This window comes from Lolium rigidum, chromosome 2 (genome assembly GCF_022539505.1).
Source record: "Lolium rigidum isolate FL_2022 chromosome 2, APGP_CSIRO_Lrig_0.1, whole genome shotgun sequence".
Lineage (NCBI taxonomy): Eukaryota > Viridiplantae > Streptophyta > Magnoliopsida > Poales > Poaceae > Lolium > Lolium rigidum.
In genome coordinates this window covers 129194680-129216464 of record NC_061509.1, presented here as the reverse complement: position 1 = coordinate 129216464, position 21785 = coordinate 129194680, and the positions used below count along the sequence as shown (strand labels likewise).

Genomic DNA, 21785 nt, shown 5'->3' with positions numbered 1-21785 from the left:
TGAAATCTTCTTGCTGCTGTGCTGCGTGGTTGCCAATTCGCAAGCAACCGATCACGCCCGGCTCTTCTTTGCGTCCGTCATTCATTCCTTCCTATTCCTCCTGCCGCGGCGGTTGCGGTTGTTGCTCTCATCGTCCTCGTTACCGTTGCCGTTGCCGCTGCCGCCGTGCAGGAAGTCGAGGATGACGGGGCAGCGGCACTTGGGGCACCGCGGGTCGGCCTCCGCGTGCATGACGTAGATGAAGCATCGCGGGCAGGCCGCAAGCACCATCGACGTCGCTTCCGGGCTGTCCGACCACTGCAAAGCGCCGCCACCGCCGTGCTGCTCGCTCTCCGACGACACGCACGAGCTCGGCGACGACTCCTCGTCCGCCGGCGCCGCCAGAATCCTCCTCGACGCTGCTGACGAGTCGCCGCGCGCCGGCAGCGACAGGTTCAGCTTCAGGTCCAGGCGCCGCGCCCCCCTCCCGCCGTTGGCACGGCTCATCTTCTTCCTGGCGGTCGCTGTCGGTCAGGTACCTGCATATCCATGATCAGCATAAGAGAACAGAGTCAGCCACGCCCTTCTTGAAGCTGCTGGTTTGCTCGAGCTATAGCTAGATTAAGAGAAACTGAGGGAAAGTATTACCGCACGTTGTCTTTGGATTTCTGTGATGATTTGCAAACTCAAAAAGTGAGGATGCTTCCTTTGTGCTGATGTGGTGGGGGAAGAAGAGGAGGCTTGCAAGTATTTATAGGGGAAATGGACATACGGAGAGAGGGAGGTCAATTGGTTTTCTTAAATGCACGCTACTCCTACACAGACTCTCTCTCTCTCTCTCTTGGAGTGCCACGGTTGTTTATTGCACGCATTCATGCTTCTGTTTTATAGATTCGATAGATGGTGGTGGCATGACAGAGGCACAGATCCGTGGTACTTTAGGCTCGACTACTTATTAGCAGAAGCAGCTCTGCTTAGTGGAAGGGAAGGGAAGAGTACGAAAAGAGACAGAGACGATCAAGTGACTTTGGAGCCCTATGACCTGTGGTTAATTAGAGCATCTCTAACGGTGCCTGTAAAAACGCGGACCGAAAAACACGAGTTCAGTGCACCAAACTCGTGTTTACGGGCCGGAAAATGGTAGGCGCAGAGCCCGTATCGAAAACTGAGTTTCAGTTTCGGTTTACGATCTCTGTTCTGCGCCTGCGGGTCCCGAACCCGTAAAGGCAGAGTTTTTCATAGAATTCATATGCAACACATACAACAATCTTGGGAAAATTGAACAAATGTGAAATGTCTCAACCAAATTACAACAACTTCGAAAAATTGGACAAATGCACAAATGTCTCAACAATGATACATGTGACAAACAAATGAATGTAATGGTAGGATCAAAGGCGACGGCCATATCGCTGCCAGTGGTGCATCTTCAGATCATAGACGAGCTGAGCATGGATATTGGCATTCACCAATCTGCTGATGTGTTTCAAGGAAAGCTTCAATGCGATCCGGATTGCGTTGGGGTTCCACTCGGGTGCCAACATTGTCATAGAAGAAGGGCAAGCTCAACTCTCTTTCATCCTCGATGATCATGTTGTGAAGAATTACACAACATGTCATGATGTTGACCAGGGTTTTCTTGTCCCAAAATCGGGCTGGGCCACGAACAATAGCAAACCTTGCTTGCAAAACACCAAAAGCTCTCTCAATGTCCTTGCGAGCTGCTTCTTGAGCCTTGGCAAATTCAGCTTCTATTCTATCTTGGGATCCTTGACAGACTTAACAAAAGTTGCCCAATCCGGATAGATGCCATCGGCTAGGTAATATCCCATTGTGTACTTATTGTTCATGACCTTGTAGTTGCAAGTGTGTGCTTCCCCATTTGCTAATTTGGCAAACGAAGGAGACCTTTGCAGCACGTTGATGTCATTGACTGTCCCCGGCAAACCAAAAAAACAGTGCCAAATCCACAAATCTTGTGATGCAACGGCCTCAAGTACAATGGTTACATCTTTGCTCTTGCCACAGTACTGGCCATGCCATGCCCCAATGCATACAATCAAGACTACCAAGCATGCCAGACCAACCTCTTTTCTCATTTATCTCCATCAACCGTTTGGTGTCATCCTCGTTGGGAGCTCGGAGATACGTTGGCCCAAACAACTTGATAATCATGCGAGCAAACCTGCGGATTGACTCTGTGGTAGTATCTTCGCCAATTCGAAGATACTCGTCGGTGTAATTCGCAGGGATGCCATACGCAATGACCCTCATGGCAGCAGAGATCTTTTGGAAAGCGCTGAAACCCATCACCTCGGCGGCATTTCTACATTGCTTGAAGTAATTCGAATTGGCTTCGCAGGCCTTCATGATTCAGACGAACAAGCTACGCCGCATGCGGTACCTCCTACGGAACAGATGGGGAGGATAGGTAGGTACCTCGGCGAAGTAGTCCTCCATCAGCTGCTCGCGGCCGAGGAGGCGATTCCGCTGGATGTGGTTCCGACCGAACACGGAGCCGCGCCTCCGATTCAGCAGCTTCGCGCGCTCCTCCAGGTCCTTGACGGAGAGGAGGAGCATGGTGGCCTCCATCTCGTTGTCCTGGAGCAGTTCGTCGAGGTCGGAATCGTCGGAGCTCGACGAATCCGACATATCGAACTCGTCGCCCAAGCTCATCCTCGATTCGGACGGAGCGGCGGGGGCGGCGGTGGGGGCGGCAGCCGGAGTTGGGCGAGGAACAGCGGACGGGGTGCGGGGCGACCGACGCTACCTCTGGAATGCGGGGCTCGGGCGAATCGGGCGGGGCGGCGGCGGCGGAGTGTGGTGGCGGCGCGGGGAAGGAGCGAGCGAGCGGTTGCGTCAGCTGAAATTTCAGCGCGCCCTAGATAGGGATCGAGCGTTCGGTTCGCTCGATCGACCCCTGCAAATACAGGCCGTTTTGAGTTTTCGGTCTCGGTCCGGAAAAAGTTTTTCGCCTCCAAATTTCAGCCCGAACCCGTAAACTGGTGGTTATTTTTCGATTTTGGCCCGGGCTCTATTAGAAATGCTCTTAGTACTCTTCCGAAACTTGGCAGGCTAGTATAATGAAATCAGGCTATATGATGAAATCAGGCTCTCGATCGCCTCTCCCGAAACTTGAATGTTGCCCATCAATGTTCTGTTCAACGAGGCCATGAATGGGGAATTTATGGGGCAAACAGTGTGGCTCGATCGCCTCCAAATTGAAGCATCAAAGTAAATGGGCATGAATGATCGATAAGGGCGCCCTGTTAATTCAACGGATGGGATGGGCTCTCTTCAATTGGAACACTGCACCGCAGTAGATGTGCTATCGGCCATGGATCGGATGCTTGCGGTGCATTTCTAGGCCCTTTAAATGGCGGGGCAGGGGCTGCTGCGTGCTATCGTAGCTGTACGCTCGATTCTTCTTCTGGTACAGCTACCTGTACGTATCTCTACGTACTGCCTCCGTCCGTCCACGACACAATACTCATTTCCTGGCTACAACAATATCTTCTCCTGTTTCTTTTTCTTATTGATCATATGCAAAGTACCAAGTACAAACATGATCGATGCCGCGCTGAGATCCACAATGGAGCATCACCCAACGATCATGTGCATCATCGCCTAGGCTTGAAGTATGCTTTTAAATCTGCCAAAAAAAGACGCAGATGGCAAGTATTATGTACTAGTATCTTTGTGTTATATAATTTCTCATAAAGTTGATCGCTTCATAAGATAACCCACGACGTTTGTAAACACACCACATGTAGATATTGTGAAATTTCGCTAGTTGGTGCCTGTGATTTTTTCCCTCTCTCTGAGAGGTTTTTCCATGTTAAAATCTTGTGTCACATGCGTGTGTTCTTATTCGTTCCTTGTAATTTGCGTGTCGGTTTATAACAAGTGGTATCACAACCCATGTTTTCAATCTAAGATTTACGACATGTCTTTTGAAGTTCGATCTACCACAATTAGACTAAACCACAAGGTTTTTTATGTGGCAAGTGAAGATAAGAGCGATTCTCGCCCGAATTTCTGATCTAGATGAAGTGCTCGAATGATTCGGCAAGTTTGATGCAAAGAACATGGACCGATGAGGAAAAGAGAAAGGACCATAACACTTTTTCTTTGATTCAACTACATTTATCGAATAATATTTTGCAGGAAGTGTTGCTGGAGAAAAGGCCTTGTGGTTGAAACTGGAATCGATCTGCACGTCAAATTATCTAACCAATAGAATGCACGTGAAGATGAAGTTGTTCTCGCACAAGTTGCAAGAAGGTGCGTCAATGATGAATCACCAAACAATCTTTCGGGGGATCGTTTCTGACTTGTCATCCATGGAGATAAGGTATGAAGATGAAGATCTTGCTCTTCAAGTGCTAGTCTCATTGCCTAGTTCCTTTACAAATTTCCAACACACCATATTATTGAGCCGTGATGAACTAGCTCTTATCGAAGTTTATGGGGTCATCCAGCAGAGGGGAAAGATGAAAACTATGGTGTAGGTAGAGGGGTCGCCATCTAAGGTATGAGCACTCCAGGTCCGAGGCATGCCTGTGCAAAGAAACACCAACACCAATAACAGAGACAATAGAAAGGCCGGGAGAGATTGCTCAAAGTCAAAGGGAAGAGACAAATTATGCAGGTATTGTAAGAAAACAAATCACAACATTGATGATTATTGGAGAAGTGCAGAACAAGAAGAAAAGAAACGATACTTACCAAGAAAAAATAAATTTTATGGTGATGGTAAGGTTGTTGTTGTTTCTAGTGATAATTATGATGGTGAATGCCTAATTGTTTTTACTGTATGTGTTTATCGTGATGTTGAATGGATACTTGACACTACATGTTAGTTTCATATTTGTTGTAACAACGATAGGTTCTGTTCATATAAGTTTGTGCAGACTGAAGATTTTGTGTGCGTGGGGAATGACAACCCTTGTCATATTGTTGGCATTGGTTCTATTCAGATCAGGGAACATGATAGCATCACACACACACGTTGACTGGGCTGAAACACATACCAACCATGAACAATATTTTGATATCCTTTAGTACCCTTGATTTTGATGGGTACAAATACGCTAGAGGCCACAAACTTCTAAAGTTATCAAAAGGTTATCTCATTAACATGATAAGTGATATGAATTCTTAGAGGTAACACTTTGCATGGTAGTGTTGTTGTTGTTATTCCTGATGAACCTGGTAAAACTAATTTGTGTCATGTGTGTCTTGGATACATGAGTGAATATGGCATGGCAGAATTGGACATGAGAGACTTGCTAGATGGATGCAATTTTAGTAAGTTGAAGTTATGTGAACATTGCACTTTCTATAATCATAAGACAACTAAATTCAATGCTTCCATTCATACAACTAAAGAGATATTAGATTATGTTCATGCCGATGTGTGGGTACCTTCCTGGAAGACTTCTCATGGTGGCGCTAATTACATGTTTACTATCATTGATGATTACTCCAGAAAAGTGTGGCTTTTCTTTCTGAAACATAAGTCTGATGAGTTTGATGCCTTCAGAAAGTGGAAAGTTATGGTAGGGAAGCAAATTGAGAAGAAGGTTAAATTGCTTCACACTAAAAATGACATGGAATTTTGTTCTAGTGCTTTTAATGATAATTGCGGCGACGAAGGCATTGTGAGGCACCACACCATCACATACACTCCTCAACAGAATGATGTGGCCGAAAGGATGAACATAACCATCATATCCAAGCCTCGTTGCACGATGTCCAATGCTGGTATGGACAGACTTTTTGTGATGAAGCATCCTCCACCGTCTGTTACTTGATAAACTGGTCATCTTCTATTCCGCTTGATAAGAAAACTCCCATTGAGGCATTTTCTGGTTCACTTGATGATTATTCATAGTTTAGTGTTTTCAGTTTCACCGCTTATGCACACGTTGATAATGGAAAGTTAGAGCCTAGAGTTGTTAAATGTGTTTTTTTTTTGTCATGGTTCAGGAGTTAAGGCATAAAAGTTACGGAATCCTAAAACTAAGAAGGTTTTGATGAGAATGAATGTTGTTTTTAGTGACGTTGTTATGTTTAATGATGGTCCATCTACATATTTTATGATGCTACTGATATTTATGAGGATGAGCAATAGAAGATTATTGTGTAGTTGGAGCAATAAAATAATTTTTCTGAAAATAACAACATTGTTTGTTCACACTTATCACATGTTTTGCAGCAAACAAATAATTACATTTTTGTTGATAGGACGGGGCCTAACAAAGTTTCATGTTGTCATTATGCTTTGAGTTGTACTGAATAGGTGGAGCACGATTCTGAACCTTCTACATATATTGAAGTCATTGCATTCGTTGACCGTGAGAAGTAGATTTCTGCTATGCAAGAGGAGATGCAATCGCTTGAGAAAAATGACACATTTTGGGATGTTGTGTGTTTTCCTAAATAAAAGAAGGTTGTCTACTGATGACGCGTAAAGCACACGCCCGTTGGGAACCCCAAGTGGAAGGTGTGATGCGTACATCAGCAAGTTTCCCTCAGTAAGAAACCAAGGTTTATCGAACCAAGAGGGAGTCAAGAAGCACGTTGAAGGTTGATGGCGGCGGAGTGTAGTGCGGCGCAACACCAGGGATTCCGGCGCCAACGTGGAACCCGCACAACACAATCAAAGTACTTTGCCCCAACGTAACAGTGAGGTTGTCAATCTCACCGGCTTGCTGTAAACAAAGGATTAAACGTATTGTGTGGAAGATGATGATTGGTTGCGAAGAACAGTAAAGAACAATTGCAGTGGATTGTATTTCAGATGTAAAGAATAGGACCGGGGTCCACAGTTCACTAGTGGTGTCTCTCCCATAAGATAAACAGATGTTGGGTGAACAAATTACAGTTGGGCAATTGACAAATAAAGAAGGCATAATAATGCACATACATATATCATGATGAGTACTATGAGATTTAATCAGTGGCATTACGACAAAGTACACGAGACCGCTATCCAAAGATTCGTCTATGCCTAAAAAGTCCACCTTCAGAGTTATCATCCGAACCCCTCCAGCATTAAGTTGTAAACAACAGACAATTGCATTAAGTATGGTGTGTAATGTAATCAACACAAATATCCTTAGACAAAGCATCGATGTTTTATCCCTAGTGGCAACAAGACATCCACAACCTTAGAACTTTCCGTCACTCGTCCCGGATTTAATGGAGGCATGAACCCACTATCGAGCATAAATACCCCCTCTTGGAGTCACAAGTATCAACTTGGCTAGAGCCTCTACTAGCAACGGAGAGCATGCAAGAACATAAATAACATATATGATAGATTGATAATCAACTTGACATAGTATTCAATATTCATCGGATCCCAACAAACACAACATGAAGGATTACAAATAGATGATCTTGATCATGATAGGCAGCTCACAAGATCTAACATTATAGCACAATGAGGAGAAGACAACCATCGAGCTACTGCTATGGACCCATAGTCCAGGGGTGGAATACTCACACATCGATTCGGATGCGATCATGGCGATGAAGAGACCTCCGAGAGATGATTCCCCTCTCCGGCAGGGTGCCGAAGGCGATCTCTTGAATCCCCCGAGATGGGATTGGCGGCGGCGGCGTCTCTGGAAGGTTTTCTGTATCGTGGCTCTCGGTACTGGGGGTTTCGCGACGAAGGCTTTAAGTAGGCGGAAGGGCTGGTTCGGGAGAGTCACGAGGGGCCCACACGCTAGGGCCGCGCGGCCAGCACCCGGGCCGCGCCGCCCTACTGTGGCGCCGCCTCGTGGCCCCACTTTGTTTCCTCTTCGGACTTCTGGAAGCTTCGTGGAAAAATAGGCCCCTGGGCGTTGATTTCGTCCGATTCCGAGAATATTTCCTTACTAGGATTTCTGAAACCAATAACAGCAGAAAACAACAACTGGCTCTTCGGCATCTCGTCAATAGGTTAGTGCCGGAAAATGCATAATAATGACATATAATGTGTATAAAACATGTGAGTATCATCATAAAAGTAGCATGGAACATAAGAAATTATGGATACGTTTGAGACGTATCAAGCATCCCCAAGCTTAGTTCCTACTCGCCCTCGAGTAGGTAAACGATAACAAAAATAATTTCTGAAGTGACATGCTATCAATCTTGATCATACTATTGTAAAGCATATGATATGAATGCAGCGATTCGAAGCAATGATGAAGATAATGAGTAAACAAATAAATCATATAGCAAAGACTTTTCATGAATAATACTTTCAAGACAAGCATCAATAAGACTTGCATAAGAGTTACTCATAAAGCAATAATTTCAAAGTAAAGGCATTGAAGCAACACAAAGGAAGATATAAGTTTCAGCGGTTGCTTTCAACTTCAACTTGTATATCTCATGGATAATTGTCAACACAAAGTAATATAACAAGTGCAATAGGTAAACATGTAAGAATCAATGCACACAGTTGATACAAGTGTTTGCTTCTAAGATAGAAAGAATAGGTAAACTGACTCAACAATAAAGTAGAAGATAGGCCCTTCGCAGAGGGAAGCATTGATTACTATATTTGTGCTAGAGCTTTTCATTTTAAAAACAAGAAACAATTTTGTCAACGGTAGTAATAAAGCATATGTGTTATGTATAAGATATCCTATAAGTTGCAAGCCTCATGCATAGTATACCAATAGTGCTCGCACCTTGTCCTAATTAGCTTGGATTAACACGGATTATCATTGCATAGCATATGTTTCAACCAAGTGTCACAAAGAGGTACCTCTATGCCGCCTGTACAAAGGTCTAAGGAGAAAGCTCGCATTGGATTTCTCGCTTTTGATTATTCTCAACTTAGACATCCATACCGGGACAACATAGACAACAGATAATGGACTCCTCTTTAATGCATAAGCATTCAACAACAGTTAATATTCTCATAAGATATTGAGGATTAATTCTCCACACTGAAACTTCCACCATGAATCATGGCTTTAGTTAGCGGCCCAATGTTCTTCTCTAACAGTATGCATACTCAAACCATTTGATCATAAAAATCTCCCTTACTTCAGACAAGACGAACATGCATAGCAACTTACATGATATTCAACAAAGGTAAAAGAGTTGATGGCGTCCCCAGAAACATGGTTACCGCTCAACAAGCAACTTATTAAGAAATAAGACACATAAGTACATATTCTTCACTACAATAGTTTTTAAGGCTATTTTCCCATGAGCTATATATTGCAAAGACAAAGAATAGAAATTTTAAATGTAGCACTCAAGTAATTTACTTTGGAATGGCGGAGAAATACCATGTAGTAGGTAGGTATGGTGGACACAAATGGCATGGCTATTGGCTCAAGGATTTGGATGCACGAGAAGAATTCCTCTCAATACAAGGCTAGGCTAGCAAGGTTGTTTGAAGGAAACTCAAGTATAAAAGGTGCAGCAAAGCTCACATATGAACATATTGTAACTATTATAAGACTTTACATTGTCTCCTTGTTGTTCAAACACCTCAACCAGAAAATATCTAGACTCTAGAGATCAATCATGCAAACCAAATTTTAACAAGCTCTATGTAGTTCTTCACTAAAGGGTACAAGGTAAATGATGCAAGGGCTTAAACATGATCTATATGAGCACAACAATTCCCAAGTATCACATTATTCAAGACATTATACCATTTACCACATGCGGCATTTTCCGTTTCCAACCATATAACAGTGAATGAAGTAGTCCAACTTTCGCAATGAACATTAAAGATAAAGCTAAGAACATATTTGTTCATACGAAACAGCGGAGCGTGTCTCTCTCCCAAAAAAAGAATGCTGGGATCCGATTTTATTCAAACAAAACAAAAATAAAAACAAACAGATGCTCCAAGTAAAGCACATAAGATGTGACGGAATAAAAATATAGTTTCACTAGAGGAACCTGATAAGTTGTCGATGAAGAAGGGATGCCTTGGGCATCCCCAAGCTTAGACGCTTGAGTCTTCTTAAAATATGCAGGGATGAACAACGGGGGATCCCCAAGCTTTGACTTTTCACTCTTCTTGATCATATTGTATCATCCTCCTCTCTTGACCCTTGAAAACTTCCTCCACACCAAACTCGAAACAAACTCATTAGAGGGTCAGTGCAAAATTCATATATTCAGAGGTGACATAATCATTCTTAACACTTCTGGACATTGCACAAAGCTACTGAAAGTTAATGGAACAAATAAATCCATCAAACATAGCAAAACAGGCAATGCGAAATAAAAGGCAGAATCTGTCAAAACAGAACAGTCCGTAAAGAAGAATTTTAAAGAGGCACCAGACTTGCTCAGATGAAAATTCCCAAATTTAATGAAAGTTTCGTACATATCTGAGGATCACGCACGTAAATTGGCAGATTTTTTAAATTTTCTACAGAGACTACTGCTCAAATTTGTGACAAAGAAGAAATCGTTCCTCGCGCAGTAATCCAAATCTAGTATTGGCTTTACTATCAAAGACTTTACTTGGCACAACAATGCAATAAAATAAAGATAAGGAGAGGTTGCTACAGTAGTAACAACTTCCAAGACTCAAATATAAAATAAAGTGCAGAAGTAAAATAATGGGTTGTCTCCCATAAGCGCTTTTCTGTAACGCCTTTCAGCTAGGTGATACGTCTCCGACGTATCGATAATTTCTTATGTTCCATGCCACATTATTGATGATATCTACATGTTTTATACACATTATATGTCGTATTTATGCATTTTCCGGCACTAACCTATTAACGAGATGCCGAAGAGCCAGTTGTTGTTTTCTGCTGTTTTTGGTTTCAGAAATCCTAGTAAAGAAATATTCTCGGAATTGGAAGAAATCAACGCCAGGGTCCTATTTTTGCACGAAGCTTCCAGAAGTCCGAAGGGGAAAGGAAGTGGGGCCACGAGGCACCGACACCATAGGGCGGCGCGGCCTGGCCCTTGGCCGCGCCGGCCTGGTGTGTGGGGCCCTCGTGTGGCCCCCCGCGTTGCCCTTCCGCCTACTTAAAGCCTTCGTCGCGAAACCCCCAGTACCGAGAGCCACGATACGGAAAACCTTACTGAGACGCCGCCGCCGCCAATCCCATCTCGGGGGATTCTGAGATCACCTCCGGCACCCTCGCCGGAGAGGGGATTCATCTCCCGGAGGACTCTTCACCGCCATGGTCGCCTCCGGAGTGATGAGTGAGTAGTTCACCCCTGGACTATGGGTCCATAGCAGTAGCTAGATGGTTGTCTTCTCCTCATGTGTTTCATTGTCGGATCTTGTGAGCTGCCTAACATGATCAAGATCATATATCTGTAATTCTATTTGTTGTGTTTGTCGGGATCCGATGGATAGAGAATACTATGTTATGTTGATTATCAATCTATTACCTATGTGTTGTTTATGATCTTGCATGCTCTCCGTTATTAGTAGAGGCTCTGGCCAAGTTTTTGCTCTTAACTCCAAGAGGGAGTATTTATGCTCGATAGTGGGTTCATGCCTCCATTAAATCTGGGACGGTGATAGAAAGTTCTAAGGTTGTGGATGTGTTGTTGCCACTAGGGATAAAACATTGATGCTATGTCCGAGGATGTAGTTATTGATTACATTATGCACCATACTTAATGCAATTGTCTGTTGTTTTGCAACTTAATACTGGAAGGGGTTCGGATGATAACTCTGAAGGTGGACTTTTTAGGCATAGATGCATGTCTGGATAGCGGTCTATGTACTTTGTCGTAATGCCCAATTAAATCTCACAATATTCATCATATCATGTATGTGCATTGTTATGCCCTCTCTATTTGTCAATTGCCCGACTGTAATTTGTTCACCCAACATGCTATCTTATGGGAGAGACACCTCTAGTGAACTGTGGACCCCGGTCCATTCTTTTATACTGAAATACAAATCTGCTGCTATTGTTCTTTACTGTCCTTTGCAAACAATCATCATCCACACTATACTAATCCTTTGTTACAACAAGCCGGTGAGATTGACAACCTCGCTGTTTCGTTGGGGCAAAGTACTTTGGTTGTGTTGTGCAGGTTCCACGTTGGCGCCGGAATCTCTGGTGTTGCGCCGCACTACATCCCGCCGCCATCAACCTTCAACGTGCTTCTTGGCTCCTCCCTGGTTCGATAAACCTTGGTTTCTTTCCGAGAGAAAACTTGCTGCCGTGCGCATCATACCTTCCTCTTGGGGTTCCCAACGAACGTGTGAGTTACACGCCATCAAGCTCTTTTTCACGGCGCCGTTGCGCGGGAGATCAAGACACGCTGCAAGGGGAGTCTCCACAATCCAATCTCTTTACTTTGTTTTTGTCTTGCTTTATTTTATTTACTTATTTGTTTGCTGCATTATATCAAAACACAAAAAAATTAGTTGCTAACTTTACTTTATTTACTGTCTTGCACTCTATATCAAAAACACAAAAAAAAATTAGTTACTTGCATTTATTTTATCTAGTTTGCTTTATTTACTATTGCTAAAATGAGTAATCCTGAAGTTGAAGTTCGTTCGTTTAAGCAACAAGGGGGAGAATGTTTACGCTTGGTATAGAATTAGTGATGCTCATAGTAGGTGCACTAAGAAACACTCCACCACTATCCTACTCAGGAATTTTTATGTTGGTATCTCTAGCTGGAATAGATACGTTCTTGATTGTCTCGCGGGAGGTAACTTCCTAGGCGCTCCCGCTTTAGAAGCTAGTTGCATTATTGAGAGTTTATTTGGAACACCACCTGTTAATGAAACTAAAATTGAAACCTCTCTTGAGGATGTTATGAAGAAATTGGAAACCACAGAGAAAATTTTTCCGAGTGTTGAAACTAAATTGGAAATGTTACTTGATAAAACTGATGAACTTGATAAATCCTTAGGAGGAATTGATGAAAGAATTGGTGTCCTAGGAACTTGTGTTGTCCATGATATTCAAATCAATAGGATTGGTGAACTTGAAAAAGCTATGGGAACCTTGGGTTCAACCTTATCATCTATAAAGTTTAGAGAAAAAGCTTATGTGGGTAAGGAGCAAAAGTTTATGTATGTCTCTAAAGTGCCTAAACCAAAGAAATATTATTATAGGCCTAAAATTGACAAAGCCCTTAGTACCACTACAGATGGGGGAGCTTATGATATCAATGCTCCATCTCTTGATAACACTTGATACACACTTTCTGCGCCTAGCTGAAAGGCGTTAAAGAAAAGCGCTTATGGGAGACAACCCATGTTTTTACTACAGTATTTTTGTTTTATATTTGAGTCTTGGAAGTTGTTTACTACTGTAGCAACCTCTCCTTATCTTAGTTTTGTGCTTTGTTGTGCCAAGTAAAGTCTTTGATAGTAAAGTGAATACTAGATTTGGATTACTGCGCAGTTACAGATTTCTTTGCTTGTCACGAATTTCGACCTGCCTCTCTGTAGGTAGCTCAGAAAAATATGCCAATTTACGTGCGTGGTCCTCAGATATGTACGCAACTTTCATTCAATTTGGGCATTTTCATTTGAGCAAGTCTGGTGCCTCAATAAAATCCATCTTTACGGACTGTTCTGTTTTGACAGATTCTGCCTTTTATTTCGCATTGCCTCTTTTGCTATGTTGGATGAATTTCTTTGATCCATTAATGTCCAGTAGCTTTATGAAATGTCCAGAAGTGTTAAGAATGATTGTGTCACCTCTGAACATGTTAATTTTTATTGTCCACTAACCCTCTAATGAGTTGTTTCGAGTTTGGTGTGGAGGAAGTTTTCAAGGATCAAGAGAGGAGAATGATGCAATATGATCAAGGAGAGTGAAAGCTCTAAGCTTGGGGATGCCCCGGTGGTTCACCCCTGCATATTCTAAGAAGACTCAAGCGTCTAAGCTTGGGGATGCCCAAGGCATCCCCTTCTTCATCGACAACATTATCGGGTTCCTCCCCTGAAACTATATTTTTATTCCGTCACATCTTATGTACTTTGCTTGGAGCGTCGGTTTGTTTTTGTTTTTGTTTTGTTTGAATAAAATGGATCCTAGCATTCATTGTGTGGGAGAGAGACACGCTCCGCTATTGCATATGGACAAGTATGTCCTTAGGCTTTACTCATAGTATTCATGGCGAAGGTTGAATCTTCTTCGTTAAATTGTTATATGGTTGGAATCGGGAAATGCTACATGTAGTAATTCTAAAATGTCTTGAATAATTTGATACTTGGCAAATGTTGTGCTCATGTTTAAACTCTTGCATCATATACTTTGCACCCATTAATGAAGAAACACCTAGAGCTTGCTAATTTGGTTTGCATATTTGGTCTCTCTAAAGTCTAGATAATTTCTAGTATTGAGTTTTGAACAACAAGGAAGACGGTGTAGAGTCTTATAATGTTTACAATGTGTATTTTATGTGAGTTTTGCTGCACCGGTTCATCCTTGTGTTTGTTTCAAATAACCTTGCTAGCCTAACCTTGTATCGAGAGGGAATACTTCTCATGCATCCAAAATCCTTGAGCCAACCACTATGCCATTTGTGTCCATCATACCTACCTACTACATGGTATTTCTCCGCCATTCCAAAGTAAATTGCTTGAGTGCTACCTTTAAAATTTCCATTCTTCACCTTTACAATATATAGCTCATGGGACAAATAGCTTAAAAACTATTGTGGTATTGAATATGTACTTATGCACTTTATCTCTTATTAAGTTGCTTGTTGTGCGATAACCATGTTTCTGGGGACGCCATCAACTATTCCTTGTTGAATATCATGTGAGTTGCTACGCATGTCCGTCTTGTCTGAAGTAGAGAGATCTACCACCTTAATGGTTCGAGCATGCATATTGTTAAAGAAGAACATTGGGCCGCTAACTAAAGCCATGAATCATGGTGGAAGTTTCAGTTTTGGACATATATCCTCAATCTCATAGGAGTCCATTATCTGTTGTCCATGTTGTCCCGGTATGGATGTCTAAGTTGAGAATAATCAAAAGCGAGAAATCCAAAATGCGAGCTTTCTCCTTAGACCTTTGTACAGGCGGCATGGAGGTACCCCATTGTGACACTTGGTTAAAACATGTGTATTGCGATGATCCGGTAGTCCAAGCTAATTAGGACAAGGTGCGGGCACTATTAGTATACTATGCATGAGGCTTGCAACTTGTAAGATATAATTTACATGATACATGTGCTTTATTACTACCGTTGACAAAATTGTTTCTTGTTTTCAAAATAAAAGCTCTAGCACAAATATAGCAATCGATGCTTTCCTCTTTGAAGGACCTTTATTTTACTTTTTATGTTGAGTCAGTTCACCTATCTCTCTCCACCTCAAGAATCAAACACTTGTGTGAACTGTGCATTGATTCCTACATACTTGCATATTGCACTTGTTATATTACTCTATGTTGACAATTATCCATGAGATACACATGTTATAAGTTGAAAGCAACCGCTGAAACTTAATCTTCCTTTGTGTTGCTTCAATACCTTTACTTTGATTTATTGCTTTATGAGTTAACTCTTATGCAAGACTTATTGATGCTTGTCTTTAAGTACTATTCATGAAAAGTCTTTGCTTTATGGTTCATTTGTTTACTCATGTCATTACCATTGTTTTGATCGCTGCATTCATTGCATATGCTTACAATAGTATGATCAAGGTTATGATGGCATGTCACTCCAGAAATTATCTATGTTATCGTTTACCTGCTCGGGACGAGCGAGAACTAAGCTTGGGGATGCTGATACGTCTCCGACGTATCGATAATTTCTTATGTTCCATGCCACATTATTGATGATATCTACATGTTTTATACACATTATATGTCGTATTTATGCATTTTCCGGCACTAACCTATTAACGAGATGCCGAAGAGCCGCTTCGTTGTTTTCTGCTGTTTTTGGTTTCAGAAATCCTAGTAAAGAAATATTCTAGGAATTGGACGAAATCAACGCCCAGGGTCCTATTTTTGCACGAAGATTCCAGAAGTACGAAGGGGAAAGGAAGTGGGGTCACGAGGCACCGACACCATAGGGCGGCGCGGCCTGGCCCTTGGCCGCGCCGGCCTGGTGTGTGGGGCCCTCGTGTGGCCCCCCGCGTTGCCCTTCCGCCTACTTAAAGCCTTCGTCGCGAAACCCCCAGTACCGAGAGCCACGATACGGAAAACCTTACTGAGACGCCGCCGCCGCCAATCCCATCTCGGGGGATTCTGGAGATCACCTTCGGCACCCTGCCGGAGAGGGGATTCATCTCCCGGAGGACTCTTCACCGCCATGGTCGCCTCCGGAGTGATGAGTGAGTAGTTCACCCCTGGACTATGGGTCCATAGCAGTAGCTAGATGGTTTTCTTCTCCTCATGTGCTTCATTGTCGGATCTTGTGAGCTGCCTAACATGATCAAGATCATCTATCTGTAATTCTATATGTTGTGTTTGTCGGGATCCGATGGATAGAGAATACTATGTTATGTTGATTACCAATCTATTACCTATGTGTTGTTTATGATCTTGCATGCTCTTCGTTATTAGTAGAGGCTCTGGCCAAGTTTTTGCTCTTAACTCCAAGAGGGAGTATTTATGCTCGATAGTGGGTTCATGCCTCCATTAAATCTGGGACAGTGACAGAAAGTTCTAAGGTTGTGGATGTGCTGTTGCCACTAGGGATAAAACATTGATGCTATGTCCGAGGATGTAGTTATTGATTACATTACGCACCATACTTAATGCAATTGTCTTTTGTTTTGCAACTTAATACTGGAAGGGGTTCGGATGATAACCTGAAGGTGGACTTTTTAGGCATAGATGCATGCTGGATAGCGGTCTATGTACTTTTTCGTAATGCCCAATTAAATCTCACAATATTCATCATATCATGTATGTGCATTGTTATGCCCTCTCTATTTGTCAATTGCCCGACTGTAATTTGTTCACCCAACATGCTATCTTATGGGAGAGACACCTCTAGTGAACTGTGGACCCCGGTCCATTCTTTTATACTGAAATACAAATCTGCTGCTATTGTTCTTTACTGTTCTTTGCAAACAATCATCATCCACACTATACATCTAATCCTTTGTTACAGCAAGCCGGTCAGATTGACAACCTCGATGTTTCGTTGGGGCAAAGTACTTTGGTTGTGTTGTGCAGGTTCCACGTTGGCGCCGGAATCTCTGGTGTTGCGCCGCACTACATCCCGCCGCCATCAACCTTCAACGTGCTTCTTGGCTCCTCCTGGTTCGATAAACCTTGGTTTCTTTCTGAGGGAAAACTTGCTGCTGTGCGCATCATACCTTCCTCTTGGGGTTCCCAACGAACGTGTGAGTTACACGCCATCACTAGGCGCAGAAAGTGTGAATCAAGTATTGTCAAGAGATGAAGCATCAACATCATAATTTGTTCTAATAATAGAATCATAAGGTAACTTCATTATCTTTCTAGGGAAGTGTTCCATACCTTTCTTGAGAGGAAATTTATATTTAATATTACCCTCCTTCATATCAATGGTAGCACCAACAGTTCGAAGAAAAGGTCTTCCCAATATAATGGGACAAGATGCATTGCATTCAATATCCAAGACAGCAAAACCAACGGGGACAAGGTTATTGTTAACCATAATATGAACATTATCAATCCTCCCCGAAGGTTTCTTTATAGCATTATCAGCAAGATTAACATCCAAATAACAATTTTTCAATGGTGGCAAGTCAAGCATATCATAAATTTTCTTAGGCATAACATAAATACTTGCACCAAGATCACATAAAGCATTACAATCAAAATCATTGACCCTCATCTTAATGATGGGATCCCAACCATCTTCCAACTTCCTAGGAATAGAAGTTTCAAGTTTTAGTTTCTCTTCTCTAGCTTTTATGAGAGCATTTGTAATATGTTTTGTAAAGGCCAAATTTATAGCACTAGCATTGAGACTTTTAGCAAGTTTTTGTAAGAACTTTATAACTTCAGAGATGTGACAATCATCAAAGTCTAAACCATTATGACCTACAGCAATGGGATCATTATCCCCAATATTTTGAAAAATTTCAGCAGTTTTATCGGTTTCAAGCAGTTTAGCAGTTTCAGGCAATTTTGCACTCTTTGCACTAGGAGTAGAAACATTGCCAACACCAATTATTTTACCATTGATAGTAGGAGGTGTAGCAACATGTGAATCATTAACATTACTAGTGGTGGTAATAGTCCAAACTTTAGCTACATTATTCTCTTTGGCTAGTTTTCGTTTTCCTCTCTTTCCCACCTAGCATGCAATTCGGCCATCAATCTAATATTCTCATTAATTCGAACTTGGATGGCATTTTCTGTAGTAACAATTTTATTATCAATATCCTTATTAGGCATAACTTTCAATTTTAAAAGATCAACATCAGAGGCAAGACTATCAACCTTAGAAGCAAGAATATCAATTTTATCAAGCTTTTCCTCAACAGATTTGTTAAAAGCAGTTTGTGTACTAATAAATTCTTTAAGCATGGCTTCAAGACCAGGGAGTACACTCCTATTATTGTTGTAAGAATTCCCATAAAAATTACCATAACCATTACCATTAGCAGCAGGATATGGCCTATAGTTGTTACCGTAATTATTCCTATAAGCATTGTTGTTGAAATTATTATTTTTAATGAAATTCACATCAACATGTTCTTCTTGGGCAACCAATGAAGCTAAAAGAACATTATTAGGATCAACATTAGATCTACCATTCACAAGCATAGACATAATAGCATCAATCTTATCACTCAAGGAGGAGGTTTCTTCAACAGAATTTACCTTTTTACCTCGTGGAGCTCTTTCCGTGTGCCATTCAGAGTAATTTGTCATCATATCATCAAGAAGCTTTGTTGCCGCTCCCAAAGTGATGGACATAAAGGTACCTCCAGCAGCTGAATCCAATAGGTTCCGCGAAGAAAAATTCAATCCTGCATAAAAGGTTTGGATGATCATCCAAGTAGTCGATCCATGGGTTGGGCAATTCTTCACCAAAGATTTCATTCTCTCCCATGCTTGAGAAACATGTTCATTATCTAATTGCTTAAAATTCATTATGCTACTTCTCAAAGATATAATTTTAGCGGGAGGATAATATCTACCAATAAAAGCATCTTTACATTTAGTCCATGAATCAATACTATTTCTAGGCAGAGATAGCAACCAGTCTTTAGCTCTTCCTCTTAAAGAGAAAGGAAACAATTTTAATTTTATAATGTCACCATCTACATCCTTATACTTTTGCATTTCACATAGTTCAACAAAATTATTAAGATGGGCAGCAGCATCATCAGAACTAACACCAGAAAATTGCTCTCTCATAACAAGATTCGAGTAAAGCGGGTTTAATTTCAAAGAATTCTGCTGTAGTAGCGAGGTGGAGCAATAGGTGTGCATAAGAAATAATTATTATTTGTGCTAGTGAAGTCACACAACTTAGTATTCTCAACAGTACCCATTTTAGCAGTAGTAAATAAAGCAAACTAAATAAAGTAAATGCAAGTAACTAATTTTTTTGTGTTTTTGATATAGAGAACAAGACAGTAAATAAAGTAAAACTAGCAACTAATTTTTTTTTGTGTTTTTAATATAAGAAGCAAACAAAGCAGTAAATAAAATAAAGCAAGACAAAAACAAAGTAAAGAGATTGGATGTGGAAGACTCCCCTTGCAGCGTGTCTTGATCTCCCCGGCAACGGCGCCAGAAATTTAGCTTGATGACGCGTAAAGCACACGCCCGTTGGGAACCCCAAGTGGAAGGTGTGATGCGTACAGCAGCAAGTTTCCCTCAGTAAGAAACCAAGGTTTATCGAACCAGTAGGAGTCAAGAAGCACGTTGAAGGTTGATGGCGGCGGAGTGTAGTGCGGCGCAACACCGGGATTCCGGCGCCAACGTGGAACCCGCACAACACAATCAAAGTACTTTGCCCCAACGTAACGGTGAGGTTGTCAATCTCACCGGCTTGCTGTAAACAAAGGATTAAACGTATTGTGTGGAAGATGATGATTGGTTGCGAAGAACGAGTAAAGAACAATTGCAGTAGATTGTATTTCAGATGTAAAGAATAGGATCGGGGTCCACAGTTCACTAGTGGTGTCTCTCCCATAAGATAAACAGATGTTGGGTGAACAAATTACAGTTAGACAATTGACAAATAAAGAAGGCATAACAATGCACATACATATATCATGATGAGTACTATGAGATTTAATCAGGGCATTACGACAAAGTACACAGACCGCTATCCAAGCATGCATCTATGCCTAAAAAGTCCACCTTCGAAGTTATCATCCGAACCCCTTCCGGTATTAAGTTGTAAGCAACAGACAATTGCATTAAGTATGGTGCGTAATGTAATGAACACAAATATCCTTAGACAAAGCATCGATGTTTTATCCCTAGTGGCAATGGCACATCCACAACCTTAGAACTTTCTGTCACTGTCCCAGATTTAATGGAGGCATGAACCCATTATCGAGCATAAATACCCCCTCTTGGAGTCACAAGTATCAACTTGGCCGAGCCTCTACTAGCAACGGAGAGCATGCAAGAACATAAATAACATTTATGATAGATTGATAATCAACTTGACATAGTATTCAATATTCATCGGATCCCAACAAACACAACATGAAGGATTACAAATAGATGATCTTGATCATGATAGACATCTCACAAGATCTAACATGATAGCACAATGAGGAGAAGACAACCATCTAGCTACTGCTATGGACCCATAGTCCAGGGGTGGACTACTCACACATCGATCCGGAGGCGATCATGGCGATGAAGAGACCTCCGGAGATGATTCCCCTCTCCGGCAGGGGTGCCGGAGGCGATCTCCTGAATCCCCCGAGATGGGATTGGCGGCGGCGGCATCTCTGGAAGGTTTTCCGTATCGTGGCTCTCGGTACTGGGGGTTTCGCGACGAAGGCTTTAAGTAGGCGGAAGGGCAGGTTCGGGAGAGTCACGAGGGGCCCACACGCTAGGGCCGTGCGGCCAGCACCTGGGCCGCGCCGCCCTACTGTGGCGCCGCCTCGTGGCCCCACTTCGTTTCCTCTTCGGACTTCTGGAAGCTTCGTGGAAAAATAGGCCCCTGTGCGTTGATTTCGTCCAATTCCGAGAATATTTCCTTACTAGGATTTCTGAAACCAAAAACAGCAGAAAACAGCAACTGGCTCTTCGGCATCTCGTCAATAGGTTAGTGCCGGAAAATGCATAATAATGACATATATGTGTATAAAACATGTGAGAATCATCATAAAAGTATCATGGAACATAAGAAATTATAGATACGTTTGAGACGTATCATCTACTGTAAGTGGAGCTTCAAGAGAAAGGAGGGTGTGTCTCGTAATTAGCCTCCAAGGTTTAAGGCAATGTTAGCAGCAAAAGGTGTCAACCACATTCTAGGTAATGATTACAATTATGCATTCTCTCCTGTTGTGAAGGATAGTTCCATTCGTGTACTCTTTGGTATTATGGCTATGCATGATCTTGAGCTTGAGTAGTTAGATGAAGTGCTTTTCTGCATGGAGAAATTGAAGAGGAAATATACATTGACCAACATGAAGATTTTGTTGTACTTGGTAAGGAGGATCTTGTATTCAAGTTAAAGTGGTCCCTTTATGGTCTGAAATAGTCCCTAATATAATGGTATAAAAGGTTCGATTCATTTATGGTTGCACATAATTTTAAGAGATCTCAGTATAATAGTTGTGCTTTTACATCAAATTTGTACATATATCCCCTATATACTTGCCATTATGTATTGATGATATGATGATTGTTTCTAAGAGCAAGAAATAGATCACTACTTTGAAAGCAT

General features: G+C 41.9%; 1 protein-coding gene across 1 annotated transcript; it reads right to left on the bottom strand.

Annotated features, from left to right (window-relative positions):
* Window positions 1–81: 81 nt before the first annotated feature.
* On the bottom strand, window positions 82–644 carry LOC124690099 (protein GL2-INTERACTING REPRESSOR 1-like). The gene has a single exon (XM_047223534.1). It carries the CDS (start codon window positions 484–486, stop codon window positions 82–84), a length of 405 nt encoding a protein of 134 aa, XP_047079490.1. The 5' UTR covers window positions 487–644.
* Window positions 645–21785: the final 21141 nt, after the last annotated feature.